Here is a 19,095-nt window from a genome sequence, read left to right on the forward strand (position 1 = left end):
GGATCACCACACAGGGCTCAAATCAAAGCCAGGTCACTGTGGAGCATTTTTGTTCTAGGTGTCCTGTGTGAAGCTCACAGAGATAACTTGGTGGAGGGGGCAGTGGTCTCCTGGAGAGAACCTCAGGAAGTTGGGAATAAAGGAAACTCATGGGCACCTTCTGGACTTTGGAAATAAGGAGGTTTTAGGACATATGTTTTTGATGCTCCACTGGAAGAACACAAAGGATCCTTTGGGACAGTTCATACAGTTCATCCAATCTTTTTTTTTTTTTCTTTTTTTCTTTTTGTCTTTTGGGGGCCGCACTCACGCCATGTGGAGGTTCCCAGACTAGGGATCTAATCTGAGCTGTTGCTGCTGGCCTATGCCAGAGCCACAGCAACGCCCAATCTGAGCCGCGTCTGCAACCTATACCACAGCTCATGGCAATGCCAGATCCTTAACCCACTGAGGGAGGCCAGGGATCAAACCCGCAACCTCATGGTTCCTAGTTGGATTCACTTCTGCTGCACCATGACAGGGACTCCTCATTCAATCTTTTCATGTTCTAATAGTGATCCTTCTGGAACAGAGCTCCTCAACCATGATACCTTAACACCTGGAAGGCAGTTATGCTCACCAAGATAGTGCCAGTCCTACCTGGTGTCACCTTGATATTTTTGGCTAATTCTTGGTTGTGAGGATCTCCTACTTCTCTACTTTTCCCACTTCTCTCCATGTTAGAGCCCTGTTTCCTGAGGAACCAAGATGTGTTCCTTTCCCACAGATAGATGTGATGAGTGGATGGGGACTGGCCACCATGACTTTTATAGGGAGAAAGTGGGAAGGAATTGATGGGCAAAATTTGTTTGGGGAGCTTGGTACCTGCAGCTGGCATATTTCCCCAGCACATTTTGAGATAGAAAGCAAGGATCTTGTCATTTTCTGTGCGCAGGCTCGCTTTGATGAGCACTTAATTCTTCATTGGTGCCTTTCCCAACTTCCCAGGGCAGCATTGGTCACTCACTTATCTGTGTTCCCTCCACATTTTGTTTCAGGACTTGCCAGTGCACTTGTTCCATTGCTCAAGGCCAGCATGTTAGCTGATTTTGAAATTTCCTTGCCTAGCACAGTGACCACAGCATAGGTAGTGTTCAGGGAGGATCATGAATGAATGAATGAAGCAAAGCTGGCATGGTTCACTAGAAAGAGCCCTATAGTAGTATCAGAAGATGGAAAATTTACCCCTAACTTCATCACAGGTTATACAAGCAAAATATTCACATGAAACCATATACCAATTAAGAAACTATTGTTATTGTACAGGACAAACCTATCTCTTTCGAATCTATATAGAGCCTCTCTGTCTTTCTCTGTCTCTTTTTTTTCCCCTCTCTGTATCTTTCATTGTGTCTCTGTCTCTTTTTTTTCTCTCCCCCTTCTTTCTCTCTTTCTCTTTCTGTCTTTCTCACACACACACCATATCATAAATTGCGGGTCAAATGTTCCATACTACACTTAACTCCCAGCCTCCCATTTGTACCCTCTATCATCTCCAGGTCAGATCACAGCCCTCCCCAGTGAGGCACAGTGTGAACCTTCCTCCTCCCCAGCCATTGCTACTTACGTGAAGACCTCAAACCCCCATCCTGCCAAAGCAGTGAAAAGTCTGGGACTCAGGTCTCGAGCTGGGTTCATGGCACAGCCACTGTTCATCCCCAGAGAGGAAGCAATGACAACAATCAGGAGGCCAATGACAATGGGCTGTAGGCCTCTGGGGACTCCTAAGTTTCTTGAATCAAAAACAGCGAAGACTATAATGAGGAGGAACATGGTGGCCACTACCTGGAGAGGAAGAAAATGAACAAGGGCTTTGGCTTATATTCTTGTTCTTGCCTACTTCAGAGTTCACCCCCTCTTGTTAAAAACAAACCTAGTAATAAGTAACACACTGGTTGAGCACTCTGTGCCAAATGTTCTTCTTACTGTAGCAATCCCAGACAGGGGTGCTAATATCATTCTCCTTTACAGGTTAGTTACCTGCCCTAGGTGACAGAGTCAGTGGTTCAGGTGTGGATCCAAAGAGCTCAGCTCTAGAGACTATTCTCTTGACCACCCTAGCTTGCTAAGCTACTACTTAGATAAATAGAAAGCAAGTTGCAGGCTGGAGAAATGAACAATGGCTCATTTAAATTGGTGAATAAAACAGTGTGAGACATCAATAGATAAACAGGCAAAAGAAATGAAAAGAAAGTTCATAAAAGGAAAGCAGATTTAAGAAACAATGAAGTGGGAAAAACCGATTTGTGAGGGGAAAAAATGCAAACAGGAGTTCCCGTCATGGTTTGGTGGTAATGAACCCGATCAGTATCCATGAGGACACGGGTTCGGTCCCTGCCCCACTCAGTGGGTTAAGGATCCAGCATTGTCATGAGCTGTGGTGTAAGTCAGACATGGCTCAGATCCCGCATTGCTGTGGCTGTGGTATAGGCTGGCAGCTGCAACTCTGATTTGAACCCTAACCTGGGAACTTCCATATGCCCTTAGGTGTGGCCCCAAAAAGACAAAAAAAAAAAAAAATTTGCAAACAATACCAAATATTAGGGAAATACCAGTTCTCTCAGGCTTTCCTAGTTGAACTAAACATGTGCTGTACCACACTTTTTTTTTTTTTTTTTTTTTTTTTTGTCTTTTTGCCATTTCTTAGGTCGCTCCCACGGCATATGGAGGGTCCCAGGCTAGGGGTCAAATTGGAGCTGTAGCCACCGGCCTATGCCAGAGCCACAGCAACACAGGATCCGAGCCTCGTCTGCAACCTACACCACAGCTCATGGCAATGCTGGATCCTTAACCCACTGAGCAAGGCCAGGGATCGAACCCACAACCTCATGGTTCCTAGTCGGATTCGTTAACCACTGAGCCACCATGGGAACTCCTGTACCACACTTTTGAAAGGCAATTCAGCAGTAATTTAGCAGCATACACTTAAGAAAACATAAAGTTATTTATTCAATTTGGCCCAGTTGGGTATTTGAGAACAATAACCATGGAAATAATCTAAAATATGGAAAAGTCATATGCAAATAAATAATTAAGCTTTATTTATAGTACTGAGAAATTGGAGTCCACATCAGTAGGGCAAGGTTGATTATATTATGGAATGCCCATTCTATAGTCTATTATACAGCCATTAAAAACAATAAATACAAAAGCTTTGTGGTGATATTTTTAAATGCTTTTAATATTAAATTAAAAAGTTATATTTGCCTTATAGCTTACATTTGAAAACACATATAACGAATCCAACTAGGAACCACGAGTTTGTGGGTTTGATCCCTGGCCTCACTCAGTGGGTTAAGGATCCGGCATTGCTGTGAGCTGTGGTGTAGGTCACAGACATGGCTTGGATCCCACATTGTTATGGCTGTGGTGTAGGCCGGCAGCTATAGCTCCGAATAGACCCCTAGCCTGGGAACCTTCATGTGCCGTGAGTGTGGTCCTAAAAAGCCAAATAAAATAAAAAAATAAAAATAAAATGTGAAAACACATATAAAAGACAAATTGTAAGAGATTATACAGTGACAGTGGGTATTCTGAAGTGGTAGAGCAAATGGTCTAGCAAATGTTTTCCCTACTCTCAATTCTCTAAAATTTCCAAGCTATTATTTTACTTTAACAGCTGAAGGATACTTACTCTTCACCAAACACTCATTACATGCTTTTTCTCATTAGAACTTCGCAACAATCCGTGAGATAAATCAGATTTATTCCCAGTTTACAGGTAAGGAAATGTGCATAGAAAGAGGTTAGGAAACTTGCCCACGGGCACATAGCTCAGAAGCAGAAGAATCAGGATGTTTACCAGGCAACTGATTTTAGACCAGAATGGTTGTGCTATTGGCTATACCGCAGATGCTTGGATTTAACTCGTTTAGATGTCAATTAGGCAGAGACACTTCTAGCTACCTGGAGGGTCTGAATAAACCTATGCACATGGAGACACACAGAGGACCCATGATACTCTAAGCTCATCTGCCTTGAACTGAGATCAGAATGTCTATTCTTGAGGCCTCCACATTTATAGCATGTGCACAAAAGAGACAATTATAGGGAAGCAAACCCCATTTGCCGATTTTCCACTTTTCTCTGAACCTCAAATTGTAAAACAAGTATGTGTATTAAAGAGGAGGCAGGAGCTCTTAGTGGTATCAACTTTGGCAAGGGAAAATATTTATCAACAAAGCTTGGGTTATGTTTAGGGACCTCTGACTTTGGAAACACAGCCTTTTCTTTCCAATATGTCTAATAATGTTCCTGTGCACATCCTTCTTTTAGATTATGTTAAGTTAGCTCTTTATTGAATATATGCTTACCTGGTCTGCAAATGCATTTATCAGAGACAAATATGGAGCTGGGTATGTTGCAAAAATCTGTGCTGTTGCGTTTTCTCCTGTGATGAGCAGTTTTCCATCAGCAAAAGACATAAGTGCATCTATTGAAGACAGAGCTCTGACATGTTAGTATCCTCTGGGCAGAGGTGAGGGAGGCCTATGCCAGGTCTTGTGCTGAACAAGTGCAGAAAACACTCAGCTTCAGCTTGGCAGATTCATGACATTTGCTTGTCTTCACTTCATAGCATAGTAGTTTTAGTGATGCCCAGGGATCTTCTAGAATGGTGGGTCAAAGAGGAAAAGCCCTGGCCGCCCTTGATTGTTCCCTCTAAACTTCAGCCAAATCCTTATCCAATGGGTCCTGGGAACCAATTTTCTTTGGGGGGAATTCTAGGAATTTTCAAGATTGACTGAAAGCCAAAGTGGAGCTTGGCCCTAGTCTAGGCAGAATTCATGACTCCCAGAGGGTTCTCCGTAACCGCTGCTACCAGCCCAGAATTTGAGGGCATCAGGGTACAGTGAAGATGCCCATAGAGCGGTCCCCAGCACAGCCAGCACCACCCCCAGGCCTCTCCTGCCATAGCAGTGGCTCTCTAGGTTTCTGGTTTGGTCTTGAGTTACCCACTCATCTTCTTACACTCTAATTTTTAGCGTGCTCAGTGGGAAGAGGTCTCTTTCCATGATGTATCTCTCTTAGGATTGGCTCACAGGTTCTAGGTACCAAGGGCTTCAGTTTGAGGGTCATAACATATTGTGACTTACCTTGGTTTAGATAGAAGGAACTACTTTAAACAATTGATTTTATGGAACCCTGGGATTTTTTAGCTTGAAAGGCCTTAGAAATAATCTAGCTCAAATCCCTCTTTTTCCAGAGGAGGAAACTGAGACCAGTGAGGTCAGATGACTTACTGATGTCACACGGAACTCAAGTCTGGGTCTTTGGTTGTCAGCACTGTGGTTCCTCCAGAATTGTTACAGAATGGAGGCCCTGGCTATTGGACGTAGAGCCACCCAGCTCATTTCCCTGCTGTGCCCCTTCCTTCAGATACTTTGCCCAGATTCCTTCTCTAAATACTTGCTTGTCATTCCCTTTGCCACCAGTCACTGGCTCCTATCCTAGCCAAATCAGAGAAAACCATGGAGCAGCCAGTGACCTATTTCTTACTTGGGATTGTTTGCCCTGTAGTGCTTCTAGGCATGAAAGATAGACTTCCTTTAAGTTCTGCCCACCATTTAAGGGCTTTACAAATTTGCCCTAATGATAACGTTGGCTCTACTATTTAGAACTTAGGACTCTTAGAATTGCCTGTCAAGGGTAGAACTTCTGTTCTTACCTTGCCTCACCTCTTCCAATCAAGTAATTCTGACTTACAACTTGGACCCAACTCTCCCTCATCTCTGGATTCAGGGGCCCTGCTTACCATAGTAAATGCCAAAGAGGGTTGCAGCCCCTGCAAAGGCTCCCAAGAACTGGGCCCCCATATAAAAGGGCAATTTGGACCACTTCATCCGTCCAAAAAGACACAAGGCAAAAGACACGGCTGGGTTGATGTGGCCACCTGCCGGGAAGATAAGGTGATTAGGAAAGTCAGGGCAGGCCAGGGAGAATGATTGTGAAGAAAACCTTACCTAGGGGACCTCAGGCATAACTCCATTGTCTTCTCCATCTTCACAGGTGGAACTGTGTGTGAGGAGGCAGGTATGTGTATGTGTGTGTGTTTGTTTGAGTGGAGAGGAAGGGAAGGCTAATAATTCTCATGTCATCATTAGACACTGTTTAGGAAGTTTAGCTTTGAAAAAGAAGTCTTATATAGAAAGAAACTTGTACTTATGTGACTCACTTTCTGTCTATCTACCTGTCTGTCTGTCTGTCTATCATCTAACTACTGGGTTTTGCCTATCTATGACCCCAAAGAGATTGATGGAAATTGTTAACTTCAGTATATTTTTAAGTGTTTATACTTATATAATCTACTTATATGATTTAAAACTATCTAATAATTCCTGAGTCCATGTCCAGAGGATCTAGAAACAATCTTGGGATTGGAAAGAGGTGTTTCTGACAGGGGATGGGACCCTTCCTCAGTGGGCTGTGCCTCTCACTGTATATATATATATGCACTCAATATATTTTGAGGTGGTCACAGCATCTGAGTGATTCTGTGCACTTTGTGTACACAAATGCTGGATATCTCTCATACAGAAATGGAACAGCACTTCCTTCCCTACAACCTAAACTCTCACAAGAGAAATCAGCCTCCTTGATGCTCATCCAGCCACAAGATCAGATAGAGGGCTTGCTCTGGGGCAGGTCACTGATATCCCCAGCTGGCTTCACTAATGACAATAAGAACAATTATTGAACAATTTCCAGATGCTGTCCTAGAATCTGGCATGTGTTTGATTTTCCTAACAGCCCAGCGAGATGGGTACTACTCCAGTTAACTGGGCAGAAACTGAGGCACAGAAGTCAAGTCACATTTTAAGGCCACATAGCACATAAGTGGTGGGTCTAGGATTCAAATCCAGGTTTATTTGAACTCTAGGGCCTATGTTCTAACTCTTCTAGACCTTCTTTACCAAGTTTATAAAGGTTTCTCTGCCTTAGAGGGCAGAAAAAAAGAATTTCAAAGATCATCTTTGAGTATATGGACTTGCTTCCTAAGGACGATGGACATTCCTGTGAAGGGTACACATGATATTTGCGTGGAGGGGGGATTAGAGTCACTGTCAATGTGACCAGATTGAAATGTGGACCTCTGGGATCTGGAAATAGTTGAAAACAAAGGAGTGATGATAGTAATGACAGTGATCTTCTTTATGATGTTTCGCCCTTTGACCCCCCCCCCCATACACCCTATTGTTGAGTTTGTTTTTGGAAGCTTTCCCCTTGTGAAGAAAGCCTTGCTTTTCATGAGTCTCTAAGCTGAAGTGGGATTGGAATAGGGAGGGGTTCTGGCTGCTGGCTAAATCCTTTCTTTACCTGCCTCTGCCACTCAGGGGCTAATATGAGCAAGAAAATGCCAATAAATCAAAGCAAAGATGACTTCCTGAAGCCTTACAAACGCATCATCTGTTTTGTTTTACTTTTAAATCCAAGAGAGTCATGATTCTAGAGACTGGCGGGAGTACAGCTCACTAGTCAAGCTGGAAACAGGGGTTAAGAAAGGGGACCACACAGGGCAGTGGAAAGTTCCTGAAGCCAGCCCTGTTCCTCTTCTCCCAGGGGCTTGTTGGAGGGCAGCTGCCACCCAGCCAGCATGGAGGGACCCACTGTGAAAGAACAAAGGGGCATCAGAAGTCACCTCCAGTCAAAAATATCTCTCCTCAGATGGGTCCACAAGTGGGAGAGTTATTGTTTAGCAAGCTCCTCTCCCAAAATAAAACTTGCCATAGGTAGGTTCATGCTTTTAGCCCCTCAAAAGTACGCTGAGGCAGGAATTATTATTCACCTTGGCCATCACATGCTGCAAGGCATTTAATAAGTGTTCAAGATATGAATGCTGAAGAAATTAATAGTCTAAGGCCTTTATTCAGATAGACCAGACTATAAAGATCCACAGAGGGAATGTTGTCTGGTGTGTCTGGGAGGGTGCTTTGCAAAGCAAAGAGGAGGGTTTCTCCTCTCAGAGATGAGCGATCCCTCAGTTGACCCGAAGGACAAAGCAGAGCAGTGTAGTGGAAAGAATATGAGTGCTGGAGTCAGAGAGGGCTGCACTCAAATCTTGGCCCTGCCAAGTTTGTGGTGATCAGATCATTCACATAAAGAACTCAGAGGATATATCTAGAGCCCACAAGGCCTAAAAACTCTTTTAAGCTTCTATCCTAGAGGAGTCCCCTCCTCCCCAGCACCCACAGACAATTCTGTGATAGAGACAGAGATACAGAGTCTTACTGTTTCATTTATCATTAAGCAAAGCTATTTTGCTCGTTCAGTGAATTTTTATTGCTTATAAAATGATACATGAAAATCAACTGTTCCAGTCTAGGTGCAAGTAGGCAGTGTAAACGCTGCGTGGGGGATGGTGCCTAATCCAGGTGTTTTGTGTTCTGATTGGCCAGATTGCATTGCCAGGCTACTGGCATGTTCACAAGGGAGCAGGGTGTGGTGACTGCCTTGCAGTAAGGTAATGCTTTATATTCCAAAACCAGATGTCAGCTGACCTTACCAGTCTGGACCACAAAGTGGGATCCCATTTATGCTTAGGCCCAATATACATTGGTTATTTTTGGAATTCTCAAAGAGGGCCTCACATGTGCCCACAAACCAGAATGTTAGCTGCAGCCACCGTGAGAAAATCACCTCTCCTGCCCCCACCCCCACCCCATCTTCCTCTCCTGTTCCTGGGCAGCTGAAGCCAATACTGATTACATGCATGTCTTTGGTGAGCCCGTATGTGGTCTGTGCATGTTCCCCCTAGTTCTCAGGGAGCCTGAATATCACTAGCTTCCAAACAGAAATGGGGAGATAAATTCCCTTTCCAACTCAATGCTACGTTTTACCGGCCAGGCCCAGAAACTGCTCGATTTGTATTTTGAACTCTCACAGTCTCTCATAAACAATTTGGACAGCTCTTGAGCCTTGCCCAGAAACAACCTTTATGAAAATAGTCCCATCAGTTCTGGCCCTGAGCCCTCTGAGATCAGGGAATTAACCCCAGTCTAAAAGCCAAATGGGAAGACTCCAGGTCATCCTCCGCTCCTTCTTTCTCTTCCTTTTGGTCCCTGCCCTTTTCCTCGTATGGTAACTCCAAATATATCAGTGGACGCAGACAGACTTTAACAGTGGTGGTGGTAAAGGTTGTTAGTTACATTGGTGTGGTCTGGGACCAATTTATCCTAAGTCAATATTTGATGATATTCAGTTCTGGGTGTTATGCCGGTAAAATACTGCAAAACCACATCTCCACCTAAAAAAACAGTAGCTGAGAATATGCCTACATTTATATTGCATGGTTTGTGGAAACCACACGTGTGAACGTAGTTGGGAGCCTGTAGGGGGAGGCTGGAGCATCCCACATGCTTATTTGAAGCCAGGAGTGTGTTCTATGTCTAGTGTCAAGGCCTGAACTGTAGTTAAGCCTTGGCACGTTCAGTGTGGTCCTGTTATTCTTGTGCCTTGAGTAGGCAGTACAGTGCTGAAATGATAGACAGAAACACTGCTCGTGCCAAATAAACCACATACATAGGAATGTGTAACCTGGACTGCCCCAGGATCTGAGTCTGCCTGTGATATGGAAAGGCTCCCAGCCAGCCAATGACTGTTCCAAGTGCCCAGCCCACCATGGGTGCCCAGGCTCCCATGGGGTCTGGGCAGTCATTCTTCAGTGCTCCAATGGCAGTACTTGGCACCAGTCCAGCCAGCTCAACTTCAGGATCCCCCAGGCTGGACCATTCTGCTCAAAGGCCCTGCCTTACTGCCCTTCCCGTAATAGGCCACTGGGACTGTTGTGTAATCACAGGGATCTGGGGCTTTGCTGGTGTGTAGACCTGGGTCCAATTTTTGATCTGCCTCTTTACCAGCGGTGGGACTTCTGGTGATTTTACTTAATCCCTTGGAGCTCCAGTTTTCACTGTTAGAAGGGACAGTCTTACCTGCCTCAGAGTGCTGCTGTGGGGAGAGAAGAGAGAGAGTATGTAGCACCCAGCACAGTGCCAAGCCTGCAGGGGTTCCCTTTCTTATCACCAACAGTCGAACAGCCCCTAGATGAGACTGTTGAATATTCTGCAAATCGTTGGGACCTGGATCATTTCCACAATCCCTTCCTAAGTTCCCATGCTGTATTAAGTATCATTTTATTTTGCTTCTCAGAAATTTAGGAATGGCTTCTACCTAGCCTACCACTCAGGGCAGAATTGGACCAAGATCTTCTGACTTGCTGAGCACCTCCATGAAAGCACTAGCCATTTTGCAAACTGACTTTCTCAGATTCCTCTGGATAAAGTTTTCGGGAATTGCCTCTCTTGGAGTGATCTTCCCTGGGTTATTCACAGAATACCTGGGAAATCATTTCCAACTGTAGAGCAGAGCTAGGAAAAGATTGTATTGATAGATGAAGGATACAGTTCAGTGGTCAGATTTAGGATCAATCAGTTCTGAGTTTTAGAGCGCATCTCTCCCTCTTGTTAAATGTTGGCTTTGTGCAAGCCACTTACTATTTTCTGGCTATTTTGTCATTTATAAAAATAGAACTAAATACATCTTCTTGCAGGACTATTGAGATCTAAAAAATTAAGGTATGTAAAGCACTGTGCTAGCACATTGGAAAGATTAACAGTCAGACCCCTGCCAGAACCCTTCCCCAGGTTCCATGGGAGATGGAGGGGGTCTCAATGAGTGTGTCAGGGCCTCTTGGGAATGTCACCAGAAAGGCTCCCTGGGACCAGGACCCCTAGCTCCCACAGAGCTGGCTGGGTCAGATGGAGAGTCTTTTAGCACCCAGCCTGTGTCAAAGTGCACGGTCCAGGGCAAGGGGTCTGGGCAAAGTCTCGATCCCCATTTGGGCCCTCCCCCAAGGTGGACCTGAACTGAAAGGCCAAGTGTGGGTGTGGGCATCTACACCAGAGTGTATGGGTACAGCAGGAAGGGAGATTGGGTATCAGCCTTAGGACCCCCACCACAGTGCTCCAGTGGAACAGGGTGAAGGTCTATTATTATTTCTATTACTTACCAGAGACACCTCCAGTCGCATAAATTGCCATTACAACTGCCATTGGAAATCCAATATTGATAGTGAGGATTCCTCCAAAATGTCCGCGACTGAGGACAGCTTGGGCAACAGAGCCACATCCAAGAACCTGGAATGAGAAGAAACTCAACAAGTGAAGGTGGCCACTATCAGTGACAATGGAAAGTTACAGTAACAAGAAGCATTTTTCAAGTCAACTCATGGAGTGGCTTTAGTCCCACTCTACAGGCTTCGCACAATTCAGATTGTAATCTTCCAGCTATACGTGGGTAGTAAAATAGTGGTCCCAAGGTTGTATCTTGTTTATAGATGAGTTTTGTTAGACCTGCACAGTGTTAAAATTTTGTATGTAGGAGTTCCCGTCGTGGCTCAGTGGGAATAAATCTGAGTAGTGGCCATGAGGACACAGGTTCAATCCTTGGCTTTGCTCAGGGGTTAAGGATCCAGTGTTGCCACGAGCTGTGGTGTAGGTCACAGACGCAACCTGGATCCCGCATTGTTGTGGTTGTGGCCTAGGTGGGCATCTACAGCTCCGATTTGACCCCTAATGTGGGAACCTCCATATGCCATGGGTGCAGCCCTAGAAAGACAAAAAAAGAAAAAATTTGTATGCATTTATAAATCTAATTTTACGTAATTATCTAGGTTTCTGTCTTTTAAATTGATTTTTTTTTAAATTTTGAGATAATTGTCGATTTACATGAGGTTATAAAAATACCACAGGAAGATCCTGTGTACTTTCTGCCCATTGGTTCCTTTGAATCAATCAAAAGATCTGGTAACCCATAGGGAAGTAATTTCCTGGGTCAGAGTGGCCATTGGTTGCTGTCTTTGAACAGAGATTGTATTCTGCCAAGTGATGCACTTCACTTTGGGTTTAGAGCTTCTTCCTGGCCTCTGCAGGCATTTGAGTTTATGATTTCTGCTCTAGAGACTCTCAGGATAAGCCAGATCAGGCTCAAAACAATTATATGCACATAAAACAAGTGGGAGGGTCATTTGCACCACTTACAAGGCCATTAAAAAGGGTCTAAAAAAAGGGAGTTCCCATTGTGGCTCAGTGGTTAACGAATCCAACTAGGAACCATGAGGTTGCGGGTTTGATCCCTGGCTTCACTCAGTGGGTTAAGGATCCGGCGTTGTGGCGAGCTGTGGTATAGGTCACAGATGTGGCTCAGATCCTACTTTGCTGTGGCTCTGGCGTAGGCCGGCGGCTGCAGTTCCAATTGGACCCCTAGCCTGGGAACCTCCATATGCAGTGGGTGTGGCCTAGAAAAGACAAAAAAAAAAAAAAAAAAAAAAAAAAAAAGCAAAGGTCTAAAATGCATAACACAAAGGAAAATGGTATGGGATAGAATTGGCAAGCAAGCCCTCTTCATCCCCAGTCCCTTCTCCCTAATAAAGCTATAGTTTCCTAGAGAGCAAAGGCTGCTAAAACAACAGCTTCTTACATTCCTTATGGCACCAGGCACAATACCAAAGGGACCCTACAAAACTTTGTACAATGAAGATGAAGTTTCATAGTGAGTCTTCGACAGTCTTCAGCTGATAGAGGATATTTTGGAGAATGCAATCAGTATTCAGAAAGGTTTGGAGTAAATGTATGGTACCAGCAGAATATTATGCAGTCATAAAATAGAATGAGAGAAATCTCTGTGTACCAAAATGGAAAGATCCCCAAAGTATATTATTAAACTTAAAAATGGTACAGAGCAGGATTCCCCTCGTGGCTCAGCAGTTAACAAGTCTAACTAGTATCCATGAGGACACAGGTTCGATCCCTAGGCTCGCTCAGCAGGTTAAGGATCCAGCATTGCCATGAGCTGTGGTAGATGGCAGATGTGGCTTGGATCCTGTATTACTGTGGCTGTGGCATAGGCCAGCAGCTACAGCTCTGATTTGACCCCTAGCCTGAGAACCTCCATATGCCATGGGTGCAGCCCTAAAAAACAAACAAACAAAAACATACAGAGCAGGGTTAAAGTACACTGCCACTTGCATTACAAATACATGATCTGTATTTATTTTCATATGCCTAGGCTATCTACATGAAGACACAAGAAGCAGGAAATAAGATTGGACTATGTGGGAGAAAACTATGAAGTTGGGACAGGCATTGGAAGAAGATTTTCATTATATAGCCTTTTGCTTTTTACCAAGTGTCTTAGTCCATTTGGGCTGCTATAACAAAATATCACAGATTGCATGGTTTATAAACAACATAAATTCATTTCTCAGTTTTGAAGGCTGGAAGTCCAAGATCAGGGTGCCAGTATGGTCAGCTGAGGGTCCTCTTCCAGGTTCCAGGTTGCAGACCTGTGTTCTCACGTGGTGGAAGGGGTGGGCTAGCTCTCTGGGCTGTCTACTAAGAGCTCTGCTAATCTCACTCATGAGGGCTCTGCCTCATGACCTAATCTCTTCCCAAAGGCCCTACCTCCTACTACCGTTACTTTGGGCATTAAGGTTTCAACAAATGAATCTGGGGGCAGGGGAACCACAAACATTTAGACCATAGCAGCATATATTTCCTAATTGAAAAAAAATGAGTCATATATATTCATTGAACAACCAATTAAAACCATTTAATCATAATCCATTAGAGAAATATTTGGTAAGAAAATGTGGTGCGTATATGTGTATGTGTGTGTGAATATTATTCATCCATAAAAAAGAGTATAATCTTGCCATTTACAACAACATGGATAGAACTTGAGAGTATTATGCTAAGTAAAATAAGTCAGAGAAAGACAAATACCGTATGATTTCGCTTACATGTGGCATCTAAAAACAAAAAAACAAGCTCATAGATAACAGAGAACAAATTGATTGTTGCCAGAGGCAGGTGTTAGGGGGTGGGTGAAATAAATGAAGGGAATCAAAAGGTACAAACTTCCAGTTATAATAAAAGTAAGTCATGAGGATGTGATGTACAGTGTGGTGACTATAATTAATAATACTATATAGCATATTTGAAAGTTTCTGAGAGTAAATCTTGAAAAGTCTCATCACAAGAAAAAAAAAATCTTTAACCATGTGTAGTGATAGATGTTAAGTAGACATTGTGGTTGGTCGTCATTTCACAATATATACAAATATCAAATCATTATGTTGTAAAACTGAAACTAATATAATGCTGTATGTCAAATATGCCTCAGAAAGAAAAAAGAAGGAAGGAAGGAGGATTTGGTGAGGGAGGGTTATTGAGAAGGATGAAACATTTGAGTACACCTTGGTAGGAAAACAACAGGACAACAATTGACCATCAGCTATCCTCAAAGTGGGTTTAAAGAGCCAGTGTGGTCTTGGAGGAGTAAGTTCTGGTGCTGCAGGATCATTGCTCTTAGATGTTAAGAGGCCAACCTTTTTCTAGAATACAGATTCTAATTTGGGTTTTATAACTGAAGAAGAGCAACTGACTGGAGGGAGGGCTTGGCATCAAGCAAAGGATATTATATTTTTTTCTTTTTTCTTTTTACAGCCATACTTGTGGCACACAAAACTTCCCAGGCTAGGGGTCAGAGCTACAGCTGCCGGCCTACACCACAGCCATGGCAGCATGGGTTCTGAGACACATCTACAACCTAGGTGGCAGCTCGAGGCAATGCTGGATCCTTAGCCCCCTAAGTGGGGCCAGGGATCGAACCAGCATCCTCACAGAGAAAACATGGGGTCCTTAACCCACTGAGCCACAATGGGAACTCTAAATAATGAATATTATTTCAGGGTGTGTGAGGAAATTTTATGGAAACAAGTGTATTTAAGGAAAAAGAGATTAAGAATGAGAAGACTTCTTATCAGGAAGATAATAACCAGCTATTGTGTCTCTTCACAAAAGGATGAGAAGGAAAGTCTGAGCCTGAAATATGAGAGGTTGCACATAAACCATTTCCTGATAGTGATGAATTAATTCTAAAGAGCTCCCCTGGGGCCTATTTGTGAGGTCTTTTGGAGAAATATAATTTACAAACAAGAGATGTTTAATACATACAGAATAGTTTTGGTTTACTCCTCCCTGAAGGCAGAGAAATCACCTAGATGATCTTTTAACATCCCTTCCAGTCTCTGATTCTAAGATACTGACTTAGCTCTAACCGCTGGACAGTAGGGAGAAATAGGACTTGACAAGCACTGGAGCTGTACATCACACACACTGGGCTGTCTTTGATGTTAATCACAGACTTGGCTTCAGACCTTACACTGAATGCTAGAGTTACAGCAGGAACATGTTCTCGTTTACCTTTTGAAAAAAAAATCTCAAGTCCCTTTCATAGCCTACCAATTTTCCCTAGACTTAACATTATTTTTTTCTAGAATCCTTATCTATTATAACAACTGTCAGAATTAAAACCACATTGGCATCTATCTTTTTATTTAAAGTCAATTAGGAGTTCCCGTTGTGGCTTAGTGGTTAATGAACCCAACTAGCATCCATGAGGACGCAGGTTTGATCCCTGGCCTCACTCAGGGTGTTAAGGATCCGGCTTTGCCATGAGCTGTGGTGTAGGTCACAGACAAGGCTTGGATCCTGCATTGCTACAGCTTGGATTGGACCCCGAGTCTGGGAACCTCCATACACCATGGGTGTGACTCTAAAAAGACCAAAAAACAACAACAACAACAAAAGGCCAATTAAATGCCCTGGGCATAACTTTCATGTGAACTGGCATTTTGGTAGCATCTTCTGAAAAGAGGAAAAAAACATTCCTGCTAGCTGAAATGACCTGATTTAGACAACCAAGGGGCAAGAAGAGACATATCCAGACACAGGCCAGTACTACTACTGCTATTACTGCTTTCCAAATAAGCTTCATGCCTCCCTCTTTCATGGTCTGGTGTTCATGCACTGGTGATAGTCTACAGGAGGTATAAAAACTTTAAATAGCCTGTGTGGACCTGGGAAGCTTTATGCCCTATCAAACCTCATTATAATTAATACTCTCTTCTTCCACCCTAGATGCTGAAACTGCTTTTTTGGTCCTTTTCTGGGGAGGATAACTGATGCTGTGCATTGCAAGAAAGGAACAGAAGGAGAAATAAACAAGGTAAAGACTTCAGTTACTCCTCAAGAATCACTACTCAGAAAATTTCAGCCCATATTGACATTGTTGCTTCTTCATTTTAAAATACATTTAGGAGTTCCCATTGTGGTGCAACAGAAATGAATCCAACTAGGAACCATGAGGTTTCGGGTTAGATTCCTGGCCTCACTCAGTGGATTAAGATCTGGCATTTCTGTGGCTGTGGCTGTGGCTGGCAGCTGTAGCTCCGATTAGACCCCTAGCCTGGGAATCTCCATATGCCACGGGTATGGCCCTAAAAAAGAAAAAAATACAAAACAAAAAACAAACCAAAAAAAACATTTAACATAGCCTGAAAAGCAGTGAGGAAGACATCTTTCCTTGCCTGCCTCTTCCCACTTGACCTCATAGCACCAGGGAAGCAGATCCTTGATATACTAATGTTGTCATGGTCAGACTGCTGGGGAACTGGTCACCCCCTACGGTTTCCTTCTTCTGTGTGCTCAGTGTAATTTTTTTTTTTTTTTGTCTTTTAGCTATTTCTTGGGCCACTCCCGCGGCATATGGAGGTTCCCAGGCTAGGGGTTGAATCGGAGCTGTAGCCACCGGCCTACGCCAGAGCCACAGCAACGCGGGATCCGAGCCGCGTCTGCAACCCACACCACAGCTCACGGCAACGCCGTATCCTTAACCCACTGAGCAAGGGCAGGGACCGAACCTGCAACCTCATAGTTCCTAGTCGGATTCGTTAACCACTGTGCCACCACGGGAACTCCGTAATTTTTTTTTTTTAATGAGAGTACTGTGCTTTATGGTATTGCTGATAGAATTTACAACATAATCCTATGCTTTAACCTTTAAAAATTGTCACACTGTCTCCTTCTTAGACACAGAAAGAGCTGTCCTGTCTCAATTTTTCTGATATCCCTATCTAGAAATCTTTTTTTTTGGACCCATCACCCTTCTACATTCTTCTCACTAAACCTAACCTCTTTTCTCTGAATTCACTTGTACTGTCCATACAGAACACTTAGTACTTTGTTGTTTTCCAAGTGCCTGATCTTGACGTCCTTATCTAGAAAATAATCTCTAAGAGTCCTTTCCATATTGACCAGCAGTAATGTGCTAGTCTATTCTGTTTTATTCTTTGTCCTTGGATGTTGTGTTTCCCAAGATGACCACCCAGTCCTCCTGTACATCTACAGACCTCCAAGGTCTCTTCCACCTTCTTGCCAGAATCCAGCACCTTCCTTCTCCAGAAGAGTTAGAAAAATCACAAAACCACATAGGGGAGGGAGGGTATTACAAAGCCATGGATCTAATCTTCACTGTGTGGTAAAAATTCCTGATTCATATTCTCCCAAGAGTTAAACCAAGCCTTCTTTTCTCTCATTAGCCCAAACCACCTGGTTTCCTTTCTTCAAATAACATCACCTTCTACTTGATTCAGCACCTTCAGTGGCCTTGAAGGTCAATGGCAATTCAGAATATCAAAAAAACATTCTGTTCTAGTTATTCAGGGCTATGTAACTAACTACCCTCAAACTTAATGGTTTAAGATGATAACATTTATTTTGCTTGTGAATCTGTCATTTGGGCAAGGTTTGGCAAAGCATCTTATCTCTGCTCCATTTGGTATCAGATATAATTGTTCAAAAGTTGGAGGACTGGAATTATCTGATGGCTCACCTAGTCCCATGTCTAGTAGTTGATGCCAGCTGTCAGCTGATGCCTCAACTGGGGCATTGCCAACACACCTACAAATGGTCTCCATGTGTCTTGGCTGGTTTCCAAGCATGAACACTATATAGCCTCCAGAGTCTGCATTCTTAAACCCTGCATCATACTACCTCTCAGCCATAGCACTACATTGGTTTGGACCACGATATCACACAAACTACAACATCCTAAATAGGTATTAACCTGATGCATGTTGGTTACTTTTAGGAATAGGGAGCTCATACCATATCTGGTAGCTTGTTCTATACATTTTTGGTGTTTCAGTGGTTGGAGGGTCCTTCCTTACATGAAGTTGGAGTCTTCTTTCCTATAAATTCTGAGCTCCTGGCTCATTCATACACCAGGCATTCCAACAAGTGGGTGGGTAGGGGAACAATGTCCTCCCTGAGTTCTTTGCTGCTGAATGTTTATCCCTTTATCTTTGATCCATGGGGCTTCTCATATTTCAGTAAGTCTCACCTGGATAAGTTCTTGGTTGTCAGCATTTTTCTTAAAACACAGAGCCCAGGAATGGGTACGATGCTCCCTTATTTTTTTTCAAGCCTTTAAAAATGTTTATTATTTAAGACTAAAAAATCCTGTAAAAGGAGTTCCTGTCGTGGCCCAGTGGAAACAAATCCGACTAGGAACGATGAGGTTTCTGGTTCGATACCTGGCCTCTCTCAGTGGGTTAAGGATCCGGCGTTGCTGTGAGCTGTGGTGTAGATTGCAAATGTGGCTCGGATCTGGCATTGCTGTGGCTCTGGCATTGGCTGGTAGCAACAGCTCTGGTTAGACCCCTAGCCTGTGAACCTCCATGTGCCACAGGCGTGGCCCTAAAAAGACAAAAGACAAAAAAAAAAAAATTCCTTTACCAAATTCTTAGAATATGAAGACTACATAAAAATATAAAGAAAAAAAAAAACAGATCACAATGCTTTTATTTATGAACAGGCACTATAAACATTTTGGCTTATTTCTCCCTGGTGATTAAAAAAGTTATGTATTTATTGACCTACAAGTATAATTGACTTACAACACTATGTTAGTTCCAGGTACACAAAACAATGATTCATTATTTTTATACATTACAAAATGATCGCCTTAAGTCTAGTTACCATCTGTCACCATACAAACTTATGACAATGTTACTGTGTTCCCTGTGCTATACTTTTCATCCCTGTGACTCATTTATTTTGTAACTGAAAGTTTGTATCTCTTAATCTCCCTCACCTATTTTACTCATTCCTCTACCTCCCTCCCCTTTGGCAACCACCCATTTGTTCTCCATATCTGTGA

The 19,095-nt window shown here is 43.3% G+C and overlaps 1 protein-coding gene across 1 annotated transcript in view; it reads right to left on the reverse strand.

Annotated features, from left to right (window-relative positions):
* AQP9 (aquaporin 9) overlaps positions 1–19,095 on the reverse strand; it is a 50,079-nt gene that overhangs the window by 10,929 nt on the left and 20,055 nt on the right. The window contains exons 2-5 of the mRNA NM_001112684.1: positions 11,042–11,168; positions 5,792–5,929; positions 4,353–4,471; positions 1,607–1,824 (exon numbers count right to left, since the gene is read on the reverse strand). Coding sequence (NP_001106154.1) covers positions 1,607–1,824; positions 4,353–4,471; positions 5,792–5,929; positions 11,042–11,168 — 602 coding nt within the window. The remainder of the gene's footprint in view (positions 1–1,606; positions 1,825–4,352; positions 4,472–5,791; positions 5,930–11,041; positions 11,169–19,095) is intronic.

The sequence above is a fragment of the Sus scrofa genome, chromosome 1 (assembly GCF_054392235.1).
Source record: "Sus scrofa isolate SSC_HxYL_T2T_F1_AM1 chromosome 1, Sscrofa_HxYL_maternal_Yorkshire_Landrace_v2.0, whole genome shotgun sequence".
Lineage (NCBI taxonomy): Eukaryota > Metazoa > Chordata > Mammalia > Artiodactyla > Suidae > Sus > Sus scrofa.